General features: G+C 42.6%; 1 protein-coding gene across 1 annotated transcript in view; it reads right to left on the bottom strand.

The window, feature by feature from the left end:
* Positions 1–477: 477 nt before the first annotated feature.
* The window catches only part of LOC134535371 (sushi, von Willebrand factor type A, EGF and pentraxin domain-containing protein 1-like), a 93,896-nt gene continuing 77,105 nt past the window's right edge, over positions 478–17,268 (bottom strand). Inside the window, exons 30-36 of the mRNA XM_063374444.1 lie at positions 15,759–15,932; positions 13,551–13,767; positions 7,611–8,913; positions 5,269–5,437; positions 3,390–3,572; positions 2,037–2,132; positions 478–717 (exon numbers count right to left, since the gene is read on the bottom strand). Coding sequence (XP_063230514.1) covers positions 635–717; positions 2,037–2,132; positions 3,390–3,572; positions 5,269–5,437; positions 7,611–8,913; positions 13,551–13,767; positions 15,759–15,932 — 2,225 coding nt within the window. The 3' untranslated portion in view covers positions 478–634. The remainder of the gene's footprint in view (positions 718–2,036; positions 2,133–3,389; positions 3,573–5,268; positions 5,438–7,610; positions 8,914–13,550; positions 13,768–15,758; positions 15,933–17,268) is intronic.

Below are 17,268 nucleotides of genomic sequence, written 5' to 3'. Positions count from 1 at the left end.
TGGAGTTTGAAAATTGGTACATAATAATAGGGAGAGGGCTCGAAAAAGTTATTTGCCCTTGGCCCTTGGTTTCTCTCGATGACCCTGGGCACTGAAGAACAATGCTACCAAAGAGATATATCAAAGAAAATCAATATGTAACTATCGCTAAAAATGCAGCACTAAATGTAGCACTAAAATTGTAAACTAATACATTTTACAAAAAAAAAACTTTGAAGGACAGTTTTAAATTTTTTATGACCATCCAGTTTTTTTTTTTTTTTTTTTTTTTTTTTTTTTTTTTTTTTTTTTTTTTTTTTAGTTTGAGGGTTTGGTTATGAGACGGGACCCATACGACCATCACTGATTCAGGTCTAAAAACAATAAAATAGAAAGGCAAGGAAACCTATTAAGTGGATTAAGGAGGCTTGAAATACAAAGGGAATCAACTCGGGAGTAGTAATGGAAAGTAGGCACCTAGTGAATAAAAATACATGATTCTGTTGTATAAAAGAGAAGTTTTTTAGTTTGATCTTTGGTAGATACACATTAAAACTTATGGCAGACACACACACACACACACACACCAGTTCAAAAGTGACGACTGCGTCTGGGTGCTGGACCGCAATGCGAATGTGCTGGACCAGCGCGATGCTCACACAGCCTCGCAGCTCGGCTTGCTGCTCCACTTGCCGTTGCTCTGACACGTCAGCACCGCCTCCCCCACCAGCCTCGTGCCTGACAACATCAGCACAGACAGCACTTCTCACACACTTCTTCCCAACACATCCCCAGGTGTTCCATACCCTGAGGAAACATCACGTGTAAAAGTAAGTTCCCTCCTCCCCATATATTTGGACAACCAGATTAAGCCAGGAACGTATGCAAAGGGGAAGATGAGGGGTTATCTCCCTCCTCCCCCCCCCCAAAAAAAATCCAAAATAACTTACCATTCTCACCAACAAATAGAAAGGGTTTTAACTTTTACATCAAACTGTAGGAATGAAATTCTACATACTCTCCTGGGCAAAGCAGGACCTTATAGGTACGCAACCAGGAGAACTCTACACTTTTAACATTTCAAAATGTGTGTATATACTACAACTACTGCCAAAATTTAAGTTAAATAACATTTATAAAAATATATTTTTTTTCCCCTCATTATTATTTTCATTTATTCTACCGGGATACTGTACCTTATGTATGGTTCTTAGAAGTTAACATATTTTTCCCCTTATATATTATGACATTAGTCCTCTTTTCTTTTTTTTCTTCTTTATGCTGGAATCACATTATTGCAATATATCTGGTGCGATAGATGCAGGATTACATTTTAAAAAAAAATTGATTTACTGTTAACATGAAGTTTGTAACACAGTGATCAACTAGAATAAACGATTACACCTACACTTAAATTGTTTCTTGCAACATGTATCACAGATAGGCTGACTACTTCACTGGAAGCCTAAGTGCCACGTTTTTAGGCACTAAAGGCAATATGTGACTCTTACAGGAATGTTATTTTTTCTACATTAAGGAATCCTAATAGATAAATAAATGAGAAACCTCAATGAGCCTAATAACTACACCAATTCAGGAAAAGAGTGCAAAGTGCAAACATGCATTTTTTTTTATGTCTAAAGTTATTTGTGAGAACAACTGTCAAAAAGATTTTTTTCCGATTTTTATACACAGTGATATTTCATTTAAGAGTACTAAACAACTTATCCAACCTTTATGCCAGTGAGTTGATTAAACGGAAAGCTTACACAAAAACTAAACTCAACAGATATCTGGATCTCACGACATTTGTTTCCCTGAGCGAGCTGTCGCGATCGTGGTAAGGAGGGGGAATTGGGGGGGGGGGGGGGGGATCGTAACCAGCTGAGTCTACTGGTGAGGATTTCTGGACCAAAATAAAAAATAAAATTAACCCAAAAGAACTTTGGACCGTGTGTAAGATAGCTATGTCCATTATTTTAAATGTCAATTATTTAAAAAAAACCAAAGGATGGTTTGTACGAGTAAACATCAGAGCTCCAACGAGTGAAAATGACCTGTAGGACACTTGATTGTCACTTTGTCCATGAAGAGGTACGAGCGGCCGAGTATGCTGGCTCCAGATCCCAACGCTGGTTTGTTGCAAGACAGACCTGTGAAAAAAAGTGTATCTTATTGACTGTTTATATATTTTATTTTAGTAAGTAGTTTAACCTGAGTTATTGATGCAATTTTTACGGCAAAAAGCTAAACAGAAAGTTAAGAGGCATACACTGACAACACAAACTGATGTTAATGTAAATTTATTACAATACTTTTCTGCATGCAGTACTCAAGCATTTTTGGAGCTCTTCAAAAATTGAAAAACCTGTTTATTTAATATATTTCTTTGATAAAAATGGTATAACTACGCAGCAGCATTTCAAATTTGTTAGGTTGAGTTATGTGCAGTACGTAAAAATATATTAAATATCAAGATAGAGGTAGGTGTGATTAATTTACAGTTACTTTAAAAATGCAGAAAGCCTCGATTTTTACGTTTTGCATTATTGTACTACATGTCAAAATTAACATTGCCATAAGTTGCTTATATCGATTAAACATAAATAGTTCTGAGATTTTGTTTTAATTTAGAGTTCATACTTAATAACATTTCTGACCTGATTCTGGTGAGATTAAGGGGTGATAGCTTAGATTAAAACAAATAATCCTATTTTTCTAAAATAACCTGTATCAAAGCAAGCAATAAATATTTTATAATCACTTGGGTAACTCGTTACATCACCTACGTGACTAATGATTTAACTAAAACATAGTCTAACTTAATCCTATTCCAACTGAAAACATGTTAGTACCAAAAATTTACTACTTCAACTCATTGATTGACTGTTAACAGACAATATTTAAGAACACTTAGATTACAGAAGTTATTCGATACTAAGACTAAACTTTTTTTGAATCTTTGCATTCTTAAGATATGATGTGTATTACAATTTATATCATCCTCCAAATTTCCTATATACTTGATTCTAAACCAAATTCTCACTATTAATTGTAAATTGCAGTGCATCTGAAACTGGTAGATAATATTTGTCAGTGAAACAAATGATTTATAAGAGTAGTTCGTAAGTAAATATGGTAGATGTAAAGCACAATAAAGTGTTTCAGTTACAGTAGAAAGGTACCATGAAATGGGGTGCACAGAATCTTTTCATTCAGAGAATTAAAAAAATTTAAAAAATCATCAATCAAAATCACTCAATAATATTGGCAAATATTATTAACAAAACATAAAAATTTAATCAAAATTATTTTACACAAATATTTTTTGAGAAGGCTGTTTCTATTCACCCCCCGCTGTTTTCATCCACCCTGTCTCACGGTACCGATGCACAGCGCGGGAGACTCACGGGAGCAGCGGCCGCGCACGCGGGACCACTTGCCGCTGGCCTGGCAGCGCGACGTCATGTCGCCGTACGGCTTGTAGCCGGGGGCGCACTCGTGGCCCACCATGTTGCCGTACACGAAGCCCGTGTCGCCGGCGGCGGCGGGCAGCGCGTGGGCAGGCGTGACGGGCGCCGGGCACGGCACCGCTGCAAACACCCGCGCTCTCTCGCTCCAGCTCGTTTCCCCCCGAGTCTCACTCGTTCCTGCTGTGCCATTTCCTGCCTCACTGGTCCGTCTAGCAAACTGACTGATGTGTGTAAGCAGTGGCGTAGCCAGGATTTGTGTATGGGGGGTGTTAAGAAACATGCCACCCCCCCCCCCCCCCCCCGTATTAAAGCAGGGGGTCCGGGGGTCCTCCCCCAGGAAAATTTGGATTTTAAGGTATAAAATAGTGCTATTTTAGCAGTTTTCGGTACTTAAATTTAAATATTGTAGTAATGGTAAAATTTTTATTAATTTTAATATGAAATTCGTTTGAGTGATGAATAAGAAGTTAATTAAAGATTGGGTCCTAAGGAGGGGGGGGGGTTTGAACCCCTAAACCCCACCCCCCCCCCGGCTACACCCCTGTGTGTAAGGGAAGTTAATGTTGGAATCATTACAAGGTGGTCTGCGGGGTTAGAGTGTGTTCACCTCGTCCTGCCTCTGCCGCGAGAGGTGTGTTGTGCCAGTTGTTAAGGATTTTCGCCGAAATGCAGCGTGCAGACACCTCTCGTCGAACGGGCGTGAACAGCAGACCTCAGCATGCACCCAGCCTAGGGCCTCAGAGGAATATTGCCCGATTCTTGTACGTATTTGAAAACCTGCCTAACCATCATTAAGAACATAGGATTATTTTAACTTTTTTTTTTTATAATTTTCGACATTATCTGATGAGTTCTTTGAATGATTCTTGAGATGGAGAGAATTGATTTAAAACAATTTCATGGACATACGCTATCGCTGGGGCTACACTGGATGTCTTAGATAAACCTAAATAATGGACAAAAAAAAGATAAATGCATAAACACACAGAGAACAAGCCAAAATCAGCTGATGTCCAATGTTAAATGCATGGACAGCACAGATAATTCAGTGATGGGAATAAGTTTAGAAAAAATTTAATTTAATTAAATACAGCACTGACTAACACACTGGGCTGAAAACCATGCGACAGTTCCAAAAATAATAGTAACTGCAGACAGGGATGGCTACAGGATAGGCCAGCCGGGCAGTCGTCCCAGGCAGGAGCTTCTAATTTTTTTTTATTTGTCTAGTGTTCTGTTAAAAATATGATCAATGGAAAAGGAAAGATTAAATATTCACTATCTTGTATCTTAAACTGCTGGTCAATATCTATTTCATCCTATGATTTTGTATTAGAAAAAAAAATTTAATTGCTACAAAAATGACACGATTCTAAGGGAAATTAGGTTGTCAGCATTTATAATTTATACAACTGAAAACTGACTCGAGGATAATTTATATCATCCTAAAATAAATTAGAAAACCATCGTCAAAATTTAAGTTACATGTTGGGTTAATAATGTCGTTTGATAGAGAGTAAGTAAATTTTTGAAATTTTCCAAAGGAGGGCTTCAATTAAAGTAAAAAGCCCTGTTCCTCACAACACTTAGGATCACTGTCGAATATACAGTCAAACTTCTTTCCACGTTCCTTCCTTCCACTGACTTCTCTATGCTGTCCAGACATTAAAACATTTGACCTAAGCTGATTTTGGCATGTTCCCTGAGTGTTCATCTTTGTTCGCTGGCGTCCGACGTACATCGGCATGCAGTACATGAAAATGTTAAAAAAAAAAAAAAAAAAATTGAACAGGTCGAAGACCACTCGCCCACTCACGGCTGCACGTTGTGTTCACGCCCGTCCAGCGGCCGTCGCGCCCGCACACCCACTGGTTGGTGCCGGCCGGCCGGTAGCCCAGGCGGCACTTCACAGCCACCGTGGCTCCGATGGCGAGGATATCCTGCGTCGGCGGCAGCTCCTTGAGCAGGTACGCGTTGTCCGGGACCTGCACATGTGCCAGCCCGCACTCTTCACAGGGCTATGCCCCGGGGCCCGGTCCACTTTTACGCTTGTGTGTACCCTATGGTTAGTAAAATACAGTGGAAACCTTTCAACTTATGCAATTTTTTTCCAGATCATGTTACTTCTAGTCTTTTCAATTGTGGTACATTATAAGTAGGGACATGCAAATTTCGCATTTACGATAAAACGAATTTTTACGCAAAATTTGTAAGTTTAACACGAATAACCTCACTTTTACATAATATCTGATACCGCGAATTTTTTGTGCGAAATACGTCCGTTTACCACGAATAACCACACTTTCCCGCCGTTTGGTAACTTAAAAAAAAAGTAAATAAACAGCCGTTTTCACCACTGATAACACCATCAACGTAAAGACTACACTTGCCAATGTTTACGTTTTATTATTTATTTGATACGACGCGTTTTTGGCGAACTGCACTCGTGCACTAATACGCTCACGTTCTCTCGAAGGCACGTTTACAGAGTCAAAGAGTAATGTACGGCCATTTTGTTGGATATTTTGTGCATTACAGCGCTTGTGTCGCGAAGCAAATTATAAATTACGCTCAACTGTTCATCTTGCATCTACTATGGACTATGCAAACTGTTTTAATTTGTTCTCTTATACTGTAAACAGACTTAACAATTACGTTTTTTTAAATCCGAAAATACTTTAATAACGAGGCTAGAAGGCTGGAGATACCCAAATGCTAATATTTTGCATGGCGAGCTTACCAAGATGCAATGCAACTTTGAAAACATGAAGCAGTGCATTTTTTTGACAAAACAAAACCAGTTTTGGACCACATGAACACCACGAAAGCAGCTGCTGTGAAAATAAGTGTAGTGCAAGTGTCTACAAAATCTCTGGTGAAGCTTACCAGCTTGATGGCTACAGATCCAAGCAGACTTGACTTTGAAAACCCTTAACTGCCTTTGATCCAAAAAAATATTTTGATTACAGACATGATCCCTATTTTTCTTGCTAAGTTGTGTAACGTTTCTACTCTGAAAGAAATGGACCGCCAGGAGGAGCTGATCACCGGTTTTGGAGAGTTGAAACAGATAGTTGAGAAACAAATGAAGGAAAGTAGTGTGGATGTAGTGAAGGCACTTCAAGTTTTAAAACTTTCACAACCTGAATTTTCTGACAGGTGCCTGGAAGCAGTGTGGATGTTGTGTGCAAACGTTGATTCGGAACGCTTCTTGTTACAATACAATAATGTTCTCACTGACAAGAGAACTAATTTGAAATAAGAAAATTTAGCTACAATGGCTATTATTTCATTTGAAAGTTAAACGTTGTGTCAAAGTACTTTGCTTCTGAAATTATTGGGTTGACTTAATTTAGAATCTGAGTTCTTAAACTTGTGTCTTTTTAACCTATATTTGTGTAATTTTAATTTATAATGTTTCAGCTGATGGTGCAATTATATTACAATATTCTCTTCATATTTCTTACACTTGAAATCGCAAAAATTTAAAAAAAAATAAACCCGCTTTTAGGTAAAAATAACACCGATTTTAAGGGAAAATAACACCACTTTTCATCACAAAATAAACACACCTTTTGCATGTCTCTAATTATAAGTAATGGGGAGGGGGTCCAACAAAATTATATGCCCCAGGGCCCTTAGTTTCTCTTGAGGGCTCTAACTTTTCATGTAATAAAGAAATGTGCCAGAGAAGAATACAGGATAGGTCTATTTTTTTTTTTTGTATAAAAGAAACAACTTTATTTTCTCCTTAGCAAAAATCCTTTCTTCTTTATACTTTGAACAGATTTATGTTAGGTATCTCCAGTGATTCAAATTCAATGATGACATCAAAATTCATTTCACACTAGCTAGTATGGTATATTTAACTTTTTATGTATAAAATTAAAATATGACTTTAGTGTCACTAAATGCCACTAGGTTCTGTGTGGCACTCTCCCCTACGTTGATGGAATGAGCTTTTTCTGAACTTGGTTTCTTGCATATTTGCAACACCGAGAGCACTAGTGGGATGCTCCACACTGGTGAAAACAACCCACAGAAAATAGAGCTTGGGACAAGAGGCCTAATATTACATAAAAAACAAAAACTAACATATAATAAATGTTACTTTTCATGATACACACAGAAAAGACATGACTTCAAATGCACACGTGCCTTAGGCCTCGGGCACCCCAGAATCTCCTCCTCGCAAACGGGCTCGTCGGAGTCGAAAGCCGCGGTGTCCGTGGAGTTGCTCAGCTCCCAGGAGCCGCCGGGGCCGCACGTCCAGGTGACGTGCCCGTCCGCCGGTTTGCCGAACCGCTCCGCCAGCTGGAGCCCGGCACGGCAGGCGAGCACCGCAGCGCTGCCCACCCTGTTGCCGACGACGTCGATCACGTAGCTCGCGTCGTCGGCGCGGGCGGGAAGCTGGGCGGGGTCGCAGGTGACGGGCGTGCACGCCGGGGCAGGGGCGGACCACTCTCCCGACGCCAGGCACTGCAGGGTGTCGGCGCCCTCCAGGACGAACCCTTCGTCGCAGCCCATCTCCACCACGGCGCTGACCGCCGAATCCGCTGCCTCCGTGCTGGTGTTGCCCTCGGAGGACTGTAGTGGCTTCGTGTGGCCGTCGGCTAGCTTGGGCAGAGCGGGACAGAGCACGGGCACGCAGGACGGGGCGGGGGCAGACCACTCGCCCGAGGCCAGGCACTCGAGTGTGTCGGCGCCTTCCAGGGTGAACCCTTCGTCACAGCCCAGCTGGACCACGGCACCGAATGCGTGGTTCGCCATCTCGGTGGTATTATCCTCCGGGGCCCGCAACACCCTTAGGAAGCCGCTGTGTGGCTCGGACAGCATGGGGCAGAGCCTAGGCACGCAAGACGGGGTGGGGGCAGACCAATCCCCCGAAGCCAGGCACTCAAGGGTGACAGCACCATTTATGACGAACCCTTCGGAGCAGCCCAGCTCCAACTTGGCACCAAATGCGTGGGCCGTCATCGTGGTGGCGTTGTGCTCGAAGGGCCATAGCAACATTATGTTACCGCCGTGCAGCTCGGGCAGCTCGGGGCAGAGCCTAGGAGTGCACGATGGGGTGGGAGAGGACCACTCACCCGAGGCGAGGCACTCGAGCACGTCGGCACCCTCTAGCGTGAACCCTTCGTTGCAGCTCAGCTCCACCGCAGCCCCGAACGCTCGGTCCGCCGTCGCGGTGGCGTTGTCCTCCGAGGGGCGCAGGAGCATCGCGAAGCCGTCCCGCAGCTCGGGCAGTGCGGGGCAGAGCACCGGGGAGCATGCGGGTGGCGCTCCGCCCCACACGCCCAGCCTCCGGCACACGAGAGGGGTGTCTGCCTCTTCCAGCCGGTAGCCCTCATCACAGCCGTACTGTGCAGTCTGCCTGACCTCGTACAGCTTACTGGCAGTCTTGTTATGGTCTCCACTCTGACTGCTGGCGTTGTCAGCCACGATAAATCCATGTATGATACTGCAAATACAAATATACTAGTTTCAATTAATCGTATACAAATACTATACAAGAGAGTAAAACTATGAAAATGGCCACTGACAGGTAAATCAGTAGAAGGAAGAGGTGTTGTAAGCCTATGAAGATAAAATGTAGATTTCAGCATTGTTGACATACAGTAAAACCTTTTTGTTGCGACCCCATTTATTGCGACCACCTCTCTATTACAACCTGATTTCGAGGAATCGTGAAAAAATTGCCGAAAATCCGAAGAAAATCGGACAGAAAATAAGTTTCTTATGGTGAGTAGCGTGTTACTGTGTTTCTCTTGCCGAGTGTTGTACTGCCGTAGGCAGCGCATATCTTAAAATAGATACCACTTCCTGTCGACCGCTGTCAGCGCTTGACAACCCCCATTCCACGTCCCTTTGCCGGCAGGGTGCAGATAAAGGTTTTTGTAGCAACGTGTTTACGTTTAGCTTTTTGCTAGTGTCTAGTGTGGTACGCAGTTAAGGCAAAGCTACCTGCAGGATTTCTCTTGATTTTGATTACTATTGGTTGGCAATGTTTGCTTAGTTTTTGAAGTCCGATTTGGTATATTTTCTGGCTTGAATTTGTGAACTATTGTTGATGACTTATGCAGGTTTTTTGCTTTATTTCTTTTTTTTCCGTTTTTGTGTATGACTTAATAAATAAAATACCATTAAATATTAATTACTATTAATACAACGCAGGAAAAACCCTCCGGCCGCAGCGTGTGAACATGGTAGTCGGCCGCTCGCTCACCCTTGCTACCCTCACCCCGTACCGAGCGCTGCTTGTACTTGTTAACAATCACGTTATCTGCTTCATTTTAACGAGAGTAAAAATATATTACAACTGTCAGTAAATTGATAAAAGCGTTATGTGTCCGCAAAACAAGGCACAACACCGCCCCGCCAGTTGTTTTCATTCAAAACGTAGCTAAAGAACTTTAACTGCTTGCAGCGATGTTTATTTTGACAGCTCAAGCAATTATCTTTTCCCGTGGGTTGACAGAAAAAGGTCGCTTCACCCAGCATAAAAAAAAGCTACGCCACTTATTCCCCAAGCAGGAAACACACTGGCTGCCGTCTGTTCCCCCGCATTTATCTTTCTTCTAACATTCCACGTCTCACCTCTCGCGCGAGCAATAACGAAGCGACCACGCATTGGGCCATTTTATGCTTTATTTGGTGACAGCAGCTTGATTTTATTCTGTATATTCCTTTTCATAGGACCCTTGCTATTAAAATACATTTATATTTGAGTTTGAAAGCTTGTAAATTCCTTGCCAGAGATGACTGAACTCGAACTTGGTGTGATAGTCACATATTTTGACATACTTTTTTTTGGGCGTGTTTGGAGAGGAGGGAGGGGTCCGAAAATATTTACAACGATCTTACCCGTCCCTCACCGCTTTAATACCCCATTCATAATAGCCCAATTTTACGGGAGAAGGGAGGGTGAAATGAGCATTTTCTCACTAAGGTTTTTCAAAGGAGAGCGAATTTGGGGTGTTATAAGGGAGGACACTAGATGGTTTGTGTGTCTGGGAGGGATGAGCTAGCCTTGAAGAATGTAAACGAGGGGAGGGAGAGGTGAGCTTATGTGTCATGAAGCCGCTGCCGCCAGCCAGCCGGGAGAGCTTAGTGTGCGCCCACTCGCGTTGCAGAACCTACCGCTGCCATATTTTTAAAGGAAATGTCCCTTTTTTTTTGTTATTCTTACATTAACATTATTGGAAGTATTAAAACCGACACAAAAATATGCTGTGTGCTAAAATTAACAGATTTTAATGATCTTTCATTTCGTTTTTTTTTTCTTTTTTTTTTCTGATTTTCACATTTTGGTCAAAATGTCCAATTTTTTGACGGTTCCCGAGGATGTATTCGTAAAATCACTGCTTCGTTAAATCCGGGGTTCGTGACATCGGGGTTCTAGTGTATTTAACTACGGCAAGCAGAAAACGTACATGTAAACTAACCAGTAAAAATAAACTGCCTTTTGAGATATTTTCTTTAGAGGTAGCCTGTAGGGCGACGGACTGTCATGAAGGTTGAAGTGGGTTTAAAGCAAACCCGTCTAGCATTGTGAGTGACAGCATCCTGCCATTGTACAACTGGTTTCTTAGCGAGTATGGTTTTGGAGGGGGGGGGGGGGGGGGATGTTGAAATCAACTGAAAATTTCGGAAAACATCTATTACGACCCCCCCTCTATTACGACCCTATTCCTGGGAACCATGAGGGGTCGTTTCAGAGAGGTTTGACTGTAGTATGTTCCTTTACTAATGTCTGTATTCTATAAAAAGATAACATGTGTGGGTTTATATTATTAGTGGTTTCGGTTTTTCTTAAGTATTACCTGCTATAGTGTTTTTTGTTATGGCTAATATGAACACTTTTGAAGTCTTCACTTTCAGCCATGAAGGCATTCCAAGTTAAAATTCAAAAAAAAACTACTTGTCCTACTGTTGTCAACTCGAATGATTGTCAGGAGTGGATTCCAGAATGCTCAGATTAGATATAATGCAGTGTACCTGTATGCCAATCGCACACCAGACCTGCCTATCTAGCTCAAATATTCGGACTAGAGTGAACATCTATGTTTAATGGACAAATAAATGATACTGTAGACAACTGGTTACAGGGATAACGTCTCTCGACACAAATATATTTTGAACTGTTTTTTTTATTATTTCACAAAAAAATTTAAATTTTTCATGGCAGCCATTTTTAGATCACGAGAACAAGTACATGTATAATTTACAAGTACGTCGCCCATAAACCTCTTCACTGATTTCAAAACAAACAAGTTGAATGTTTGGAGGTACTGAAATATGAATACCTATTGAAATACTTTTTGCAATTATATCCCGTGGTTACACACGAACTCACGTTACAAGCCGAAGGACTCAGTACTCAGAACAAAGACGAAGTTCACACGATTCTTGCTGTGGGCAAAATACATGCGACTGCGGTAAACTTGTTCTAATTACAGTTTGAAGCAATGAAAAAGAAGGTTGATCATATAAGATAGCGCCTCAACCACAGCCGCGTAATTCTCTGTAACTCACATTAATATTGTTACGAACATGAGCAGGGCAGCGGCGCATGCAGGTTCGGAGCTGGCTGGCAGCCTTGCATGGCCACTGACGTCACGTAGCCGCCGCAACGTGAGACGTGCCGTGCGCGCCTGGTAGATTACAAGGATTGTCGCTTCCCCTCTCCTTCCCTCTGTTCCCCTAGTGACGCTCTGCCTTTGACATGTTATCTGACACCTGACAGCTGGGGAGTTACGCAAGCCGCCGACGCGTGTCTCGAGATTTCTGGCGTCGGGTCGGCGCAGGATGACGCGACTGACCCGAGCCGCGCTCGCGACTTCTAGAAGTGGCGCCTGGGACTATATAAGCCCGGGACGCCGGCCTCCGAGAGTTGAGAGTGGAGTTGATCCGGGCTATTGTGCCGCGGGTGCGGCGGAGTTTCGGGGCGATAGTCTGCGCGTTAGTGTCGCGGGTGCGGCAAGAGTCCCGAGCGAAGTTCCAAGCAAAGCGTCGAGCGGAACCTCGGCGAAGGGATGTGCGACGGCGGCGGCGGAGTGCGGCAACGGAGTCCCGTGATGGAGGTCCACGAGGGGTGCTGCGGCGAGAGGTGCAGCCCAGCGAGGTGTGCGGTGTGTAAAAACCGAGTGACTGGGGAATAAACATTTATTTAGGAGTAATTGATTATTAAGCATTTTTAGAAGATTATTTGTTAGTGATGTAAATATTGGCAATCAATAAAACTGTGTAGTAAAATCTATAATTGGGCTATCCATTTACGAACCCAGTAGTTTTCCCACACGACAATTATTATTTCATTTTAATAATCATCATAACACTTGTTCACATCACTTGTTCAGACGCTGACTAATGCGGCTACGTGCATCTGCATACCGCCCAAGGGAAGTGGCAGGTGCACGACCTCTCCAACCAATCACAGCAAACCCTCACAAAAACACAGCAGTACAAAAATTAGCGAACCCTCGCAACAAGGCTTTTCCCACAAAGATTACAACAAAAAAAAATTACATGTTTATAACCAATTTAAAAAAAATTATGGAAAAAATACCAGCTAATACTGGCGCATGGCAACAGCACTTCAACTAACTCCAGAGTCCTTTCTCACAGTTACCAAATTCTCTAAATCTCTCTATTACGCAACTGGCAAACCACTGCACATGCTCACCTTCAGACAAAGAACAATAGCGAGAACAAAAAAATAGGAACATTATGTTAAAACACAATTACTAACAAAGGAAAAAAAAAGCAATCATTAGAAAATATGTGAAAGCATATGAAAAAGTAACTACACCAAAAAAAAACAGGCACAAATAACATGTAGGAGCTTATTCACTATAAAGCAAACAAATTGTCAGAATAACTTAAAGCTGAAATTTAAATGATATCAGAAGACCTGACCAAAGATCTGAAAACGTGAACATATCAAATGGTAATTAAGCTGTGCACTGTGCAATAAGTGGGAAGGGTGGTAGCTGAGCCCCAAGCCCCCCACTCCTTGTGGTGCCCATCCCACAATTGTTTGAATTGTTAGCTTTGCGAAGGCTACGTCTCCCCGGAGCCGAGCCGGACGGCACCCACCTGGGGGGGTCCCGGCACATGGTGGGCTGGCAGGCGGGCACGGGGTAGTCCCAGTGGCCGCTCCTCAGGCAGCTGAGCAGCGAGGGCCCCAGCAGGCGGTAGCCCGCGTCGCACCACACCTCCGCCTGGTGGCCGTACTGCGGCACTGACTCCTGGTCGTCCCCCAGCAGCTGGAGCCGGCCACCGGCAGGGGCGCGGAGCGCGCCGCAGGTCTTCCCTGCCGAGACGACCATCCCCGCCACTCGTTCACGCTTCCATCAACACTTTTGTAAGCTCCGCCGGGCATCCATTTTCAATATCCCTTCCGTCATAACACTCCAATAGCATTTTCGTGAGCCTAATCATCTACTTTTTTTTTTACCTAAGAATAGCAAGTGATATCGTAGCTTTTCAAAATTACGATAAGGATTAAAATGCTAACAGAAATTGAGTCAGATTTAAAAAGGAAAATATGACAAGTGGCAGTCAAAATAAAAATAAAATTGGAAACTTTCTTTCAGCTATACATATGTACATTAGCATACACAATTTGTATAAAAAGTATTGAGAAAATTTTCTGAAAAATAGATTTATTGGCGATACATACATATTGCTACAACGCCTTAAGAGTCTTCAAGTACATCCCTTGAGCGTGACACACTTTTGCCTGCACTTAGGGTCCCATAGTGGAGTTCTTTGAGGGAGGATTCATCGTTTGGGAATAGGAAAACATCTGCTGGTGTCAAGTTGGGACTGTAAGGGGGATGTCCAAAAAGCCGAGGTCATCTTTAACGCTTTGCAGAAGGTCTTCGAAAGCAGACACTCGCCTCTGCTTTTGGTCATTCACATCAAGACCTTCGGAACAAGTTTCGCGCAGATCTTTCGCATCGCAATATATTTTCAGTGATAATGGTGTGCACTGTCATCTTATCAAATGCCAATTTCATCTGCGACCATGCGCACACTTAACCGACGGTCTGAATTCAGCACTTCACGCACACGTTGCACGTTGTCATAGGTTCTGGTCGTCAACAGCCGTCCAGCGCGGGGCTCATCCTACCACATTCTCCCGGCCATCTCCGAAGAGCTTGTGCCACTTGAAAACTGCAGTTTGTGATATGCCCTCATCCTTGAACACTTGGCAAATCACGCCCCACGTCTCCGTACCCGATTCCCCCAGTCAAATGCAATATATGATGGTGTGCCTCTGTTTGATTGTTCACTGCATTTTGCGCTTGCACCCAGTCACTCGACAGGATTCCACTAAAAACACGATCTAGCCTGAACGAACGCTTGCAGGCGACTGGTGCTTGGGCACGTGATGAAAGTCACACTCCCCCACCACCAAAACCTGCGCGGTGTGAGCACACTGCAATGTTCAGTCAAGTCAGGAAAAAAATTGTTTCAATACTGTTTATTCAAATGCTGTATAGTAATCCAAAATGTTTTAAAAAATGCTCCATTGTTTTTTGTTACCTTTGCATTAGAAGTGTTAACACACTAAGTAATGTCTTACAGCATTAAGTTTCTTTCCTCCTATCAACATAGGCTTAAGTATTTTATTTAATACACATATAAGATAATCATTTGTGCAATTATAAATTTCAAAATGCAATGAAATCATCAAAATATCAATCTATTTTTGCAGCTGCATTGTCTTAGTTTTAGAAAAAATTTCAATGCACCTTTTTTTTTTTTTTTTTTCCCCATTTTTGGCTGCATATATATCTGCAAATCCACTTTTATTATACCATAAAACCTTTTAAAAATCATGTCTTCAAGAAGAGTTAACTTGGAGAAGGGTATTTGTGCATTTTTAATCAGTATGTATTTTTAATAAGTTAAAAAATTTCTGGAGAAAGATAACTGCAAGATCATCAAAAGGGGGGAAGAAGGGAGGGGGGCATAATCCACAGAGCCCAGGCTCCCTGGAAAGGGGTGGGGGTGGGGGTGGGGGTGGAGGGATACGGTTGAGTTTCAAGATTGTCAATAGAATTTATAGGAAAAATTATAAGTTATACAATATGCCTAGATCACAATTACTATTATGGCCTTTGGTACAGTTTACGAGTTTTTTTTGGCTTTTTTTTTTGTAGAGTTTGAAAAGTTGTACATTAAATAACAAGGAGGTGGCCCGACAAAATTATCTGCCCCCGGGGCCTTGGATTCCCTTGGCTCTGAGGATAAGTAATTTCCCCTTTTGAAAGCCGTGATCGCGAGTGCACTCACCCTGGCACTTGGGCGCGACATCGCTCCACCGGCCATTCGCCCCGCACACACGCACCGCGCTGCCGACGAGCGTGTACCCTGCGCGGCAGCGGTACTGCACCGCGTCGCCGTGCAGGTAGGAGCGCCCCCGCACAAAGCCGTGCGCGATGTAGCCGGGGAAGCCGCAGCTCACGCCTGCAAGCATGGACGCCTCGTGTCGCACACTGTCTTGAGTTTCACCCCCCACATGTCACTATTTGGGGACCGGGCCTCTGAGATGCATGTTGCTTGAAGCTGTGCAAAAGACAAGTAGCAATGCATGCAACACAAAAAAAAGTTTATTTTATAAACAAGACAGGTTTCTGCATTGCAAATTGATAATAATGTTAGAATGAAAAACAACATAAAATTACACTAAAATTTTAAGAAATAGAAGCTGCTGATATAGGTACCTAACTGTTTCATTTTAAAAAAACAAATTAATTTTTTCTTAAAGAAATTTTTTTTATCCATTGTTGTTTTTAGATATAAAGCTAACTTTAACCTTGCACTCTTGATTCGTTCATTTTACTGCAGAAAGGCTTAATGGAAGGTTATCTACTAAACACAACTAACCGAGTCCTGAAGTATGTTATGAAAGTTTCCTGCTCCTGAGGTGTCGGGAATCTAACTCATTCCTATCTGTCTCCGAGGCACCTTAACCATTTACGTTAAGGACGTAGTCAGGAAGGGGCAAGAAGGGGCCAAAGGCCCACTCTAAAGCAATTTATTAACCAGGTATAATTGACTAATGTATGGCTCAATTTATGGTAACTAAACACGGAAAATTAGAGACTCCACTTTAGTCACGTGTAAGGACATAATCATAAGCAGCGATGTAAGGCGCTATATTCAAACAGAGGCAAATTTTGTTTGAGAATAATTTCAGCTTTCGAAAAGCACTTAAGGGTCCTCATATTAGGCCTGTGCGAAGCTTCAACTAAGTGAATCAATCAAAGCACTTATTAATATTTGATCTGACTTTGTCATTTAAATTTGCCATTCGTTTCATTTGAAGCTTCGGTTGTGATGCATAAGCTTCACGTTTGTTGCAAAGCTTTAAAACATTTAAAGCCTGAGACACGCTGCTCATGGAAATATTTAATTTAATTAAAACTATCAAAAATTTACTTTTATGGCTTCCTTCGGCCCCACTCTTCTACAATTCATGGCTGTGCCCATGTTTACTTGTACGTGGCGTGCAGTGGCGTAGCCAGGATTTGCGTATGGGGGGTGTTAAGAAGCATGGTACCCCCCGTATTAAAGCGAGGGTCCGGGGGTCCTCCCCCGGGAAAATTTGGATTTTAAGGTGTAAAATAGTGCTATTTTAGCAGTTTTCGGTACTTCAATTAAAATATTGTAATGTTTGAGTGATGAATAAGAAATTAATTAAAGATTTGGTGCTCGGGGGGGGGGGGGGGTTTGAACCCCTAAACCCCCCCCCCCTGGCTTCGCCCCTGGTGGCGTGACCAAAGCTGTGCCGTGCCGTGCC

The sequence above is a fragment of the Bacillus rossius genome, chromosome 8 (genome assembly GCF_032445375.1).
Source record: "Bacillus rossius redtenbacheri isolate Brsri chromosome 8, Brsri_v3, whole genome shotgun sequence".
Lineage (NCBI taxonomy): Eukaryota > Metazoa > Arthropoda > Insecta > Phasmatodea > Bacillidae > Bacillus > Bacillus rossius.
This window is presented reverse-complemented; position numbering and strand designations above follow the sequence as displayed.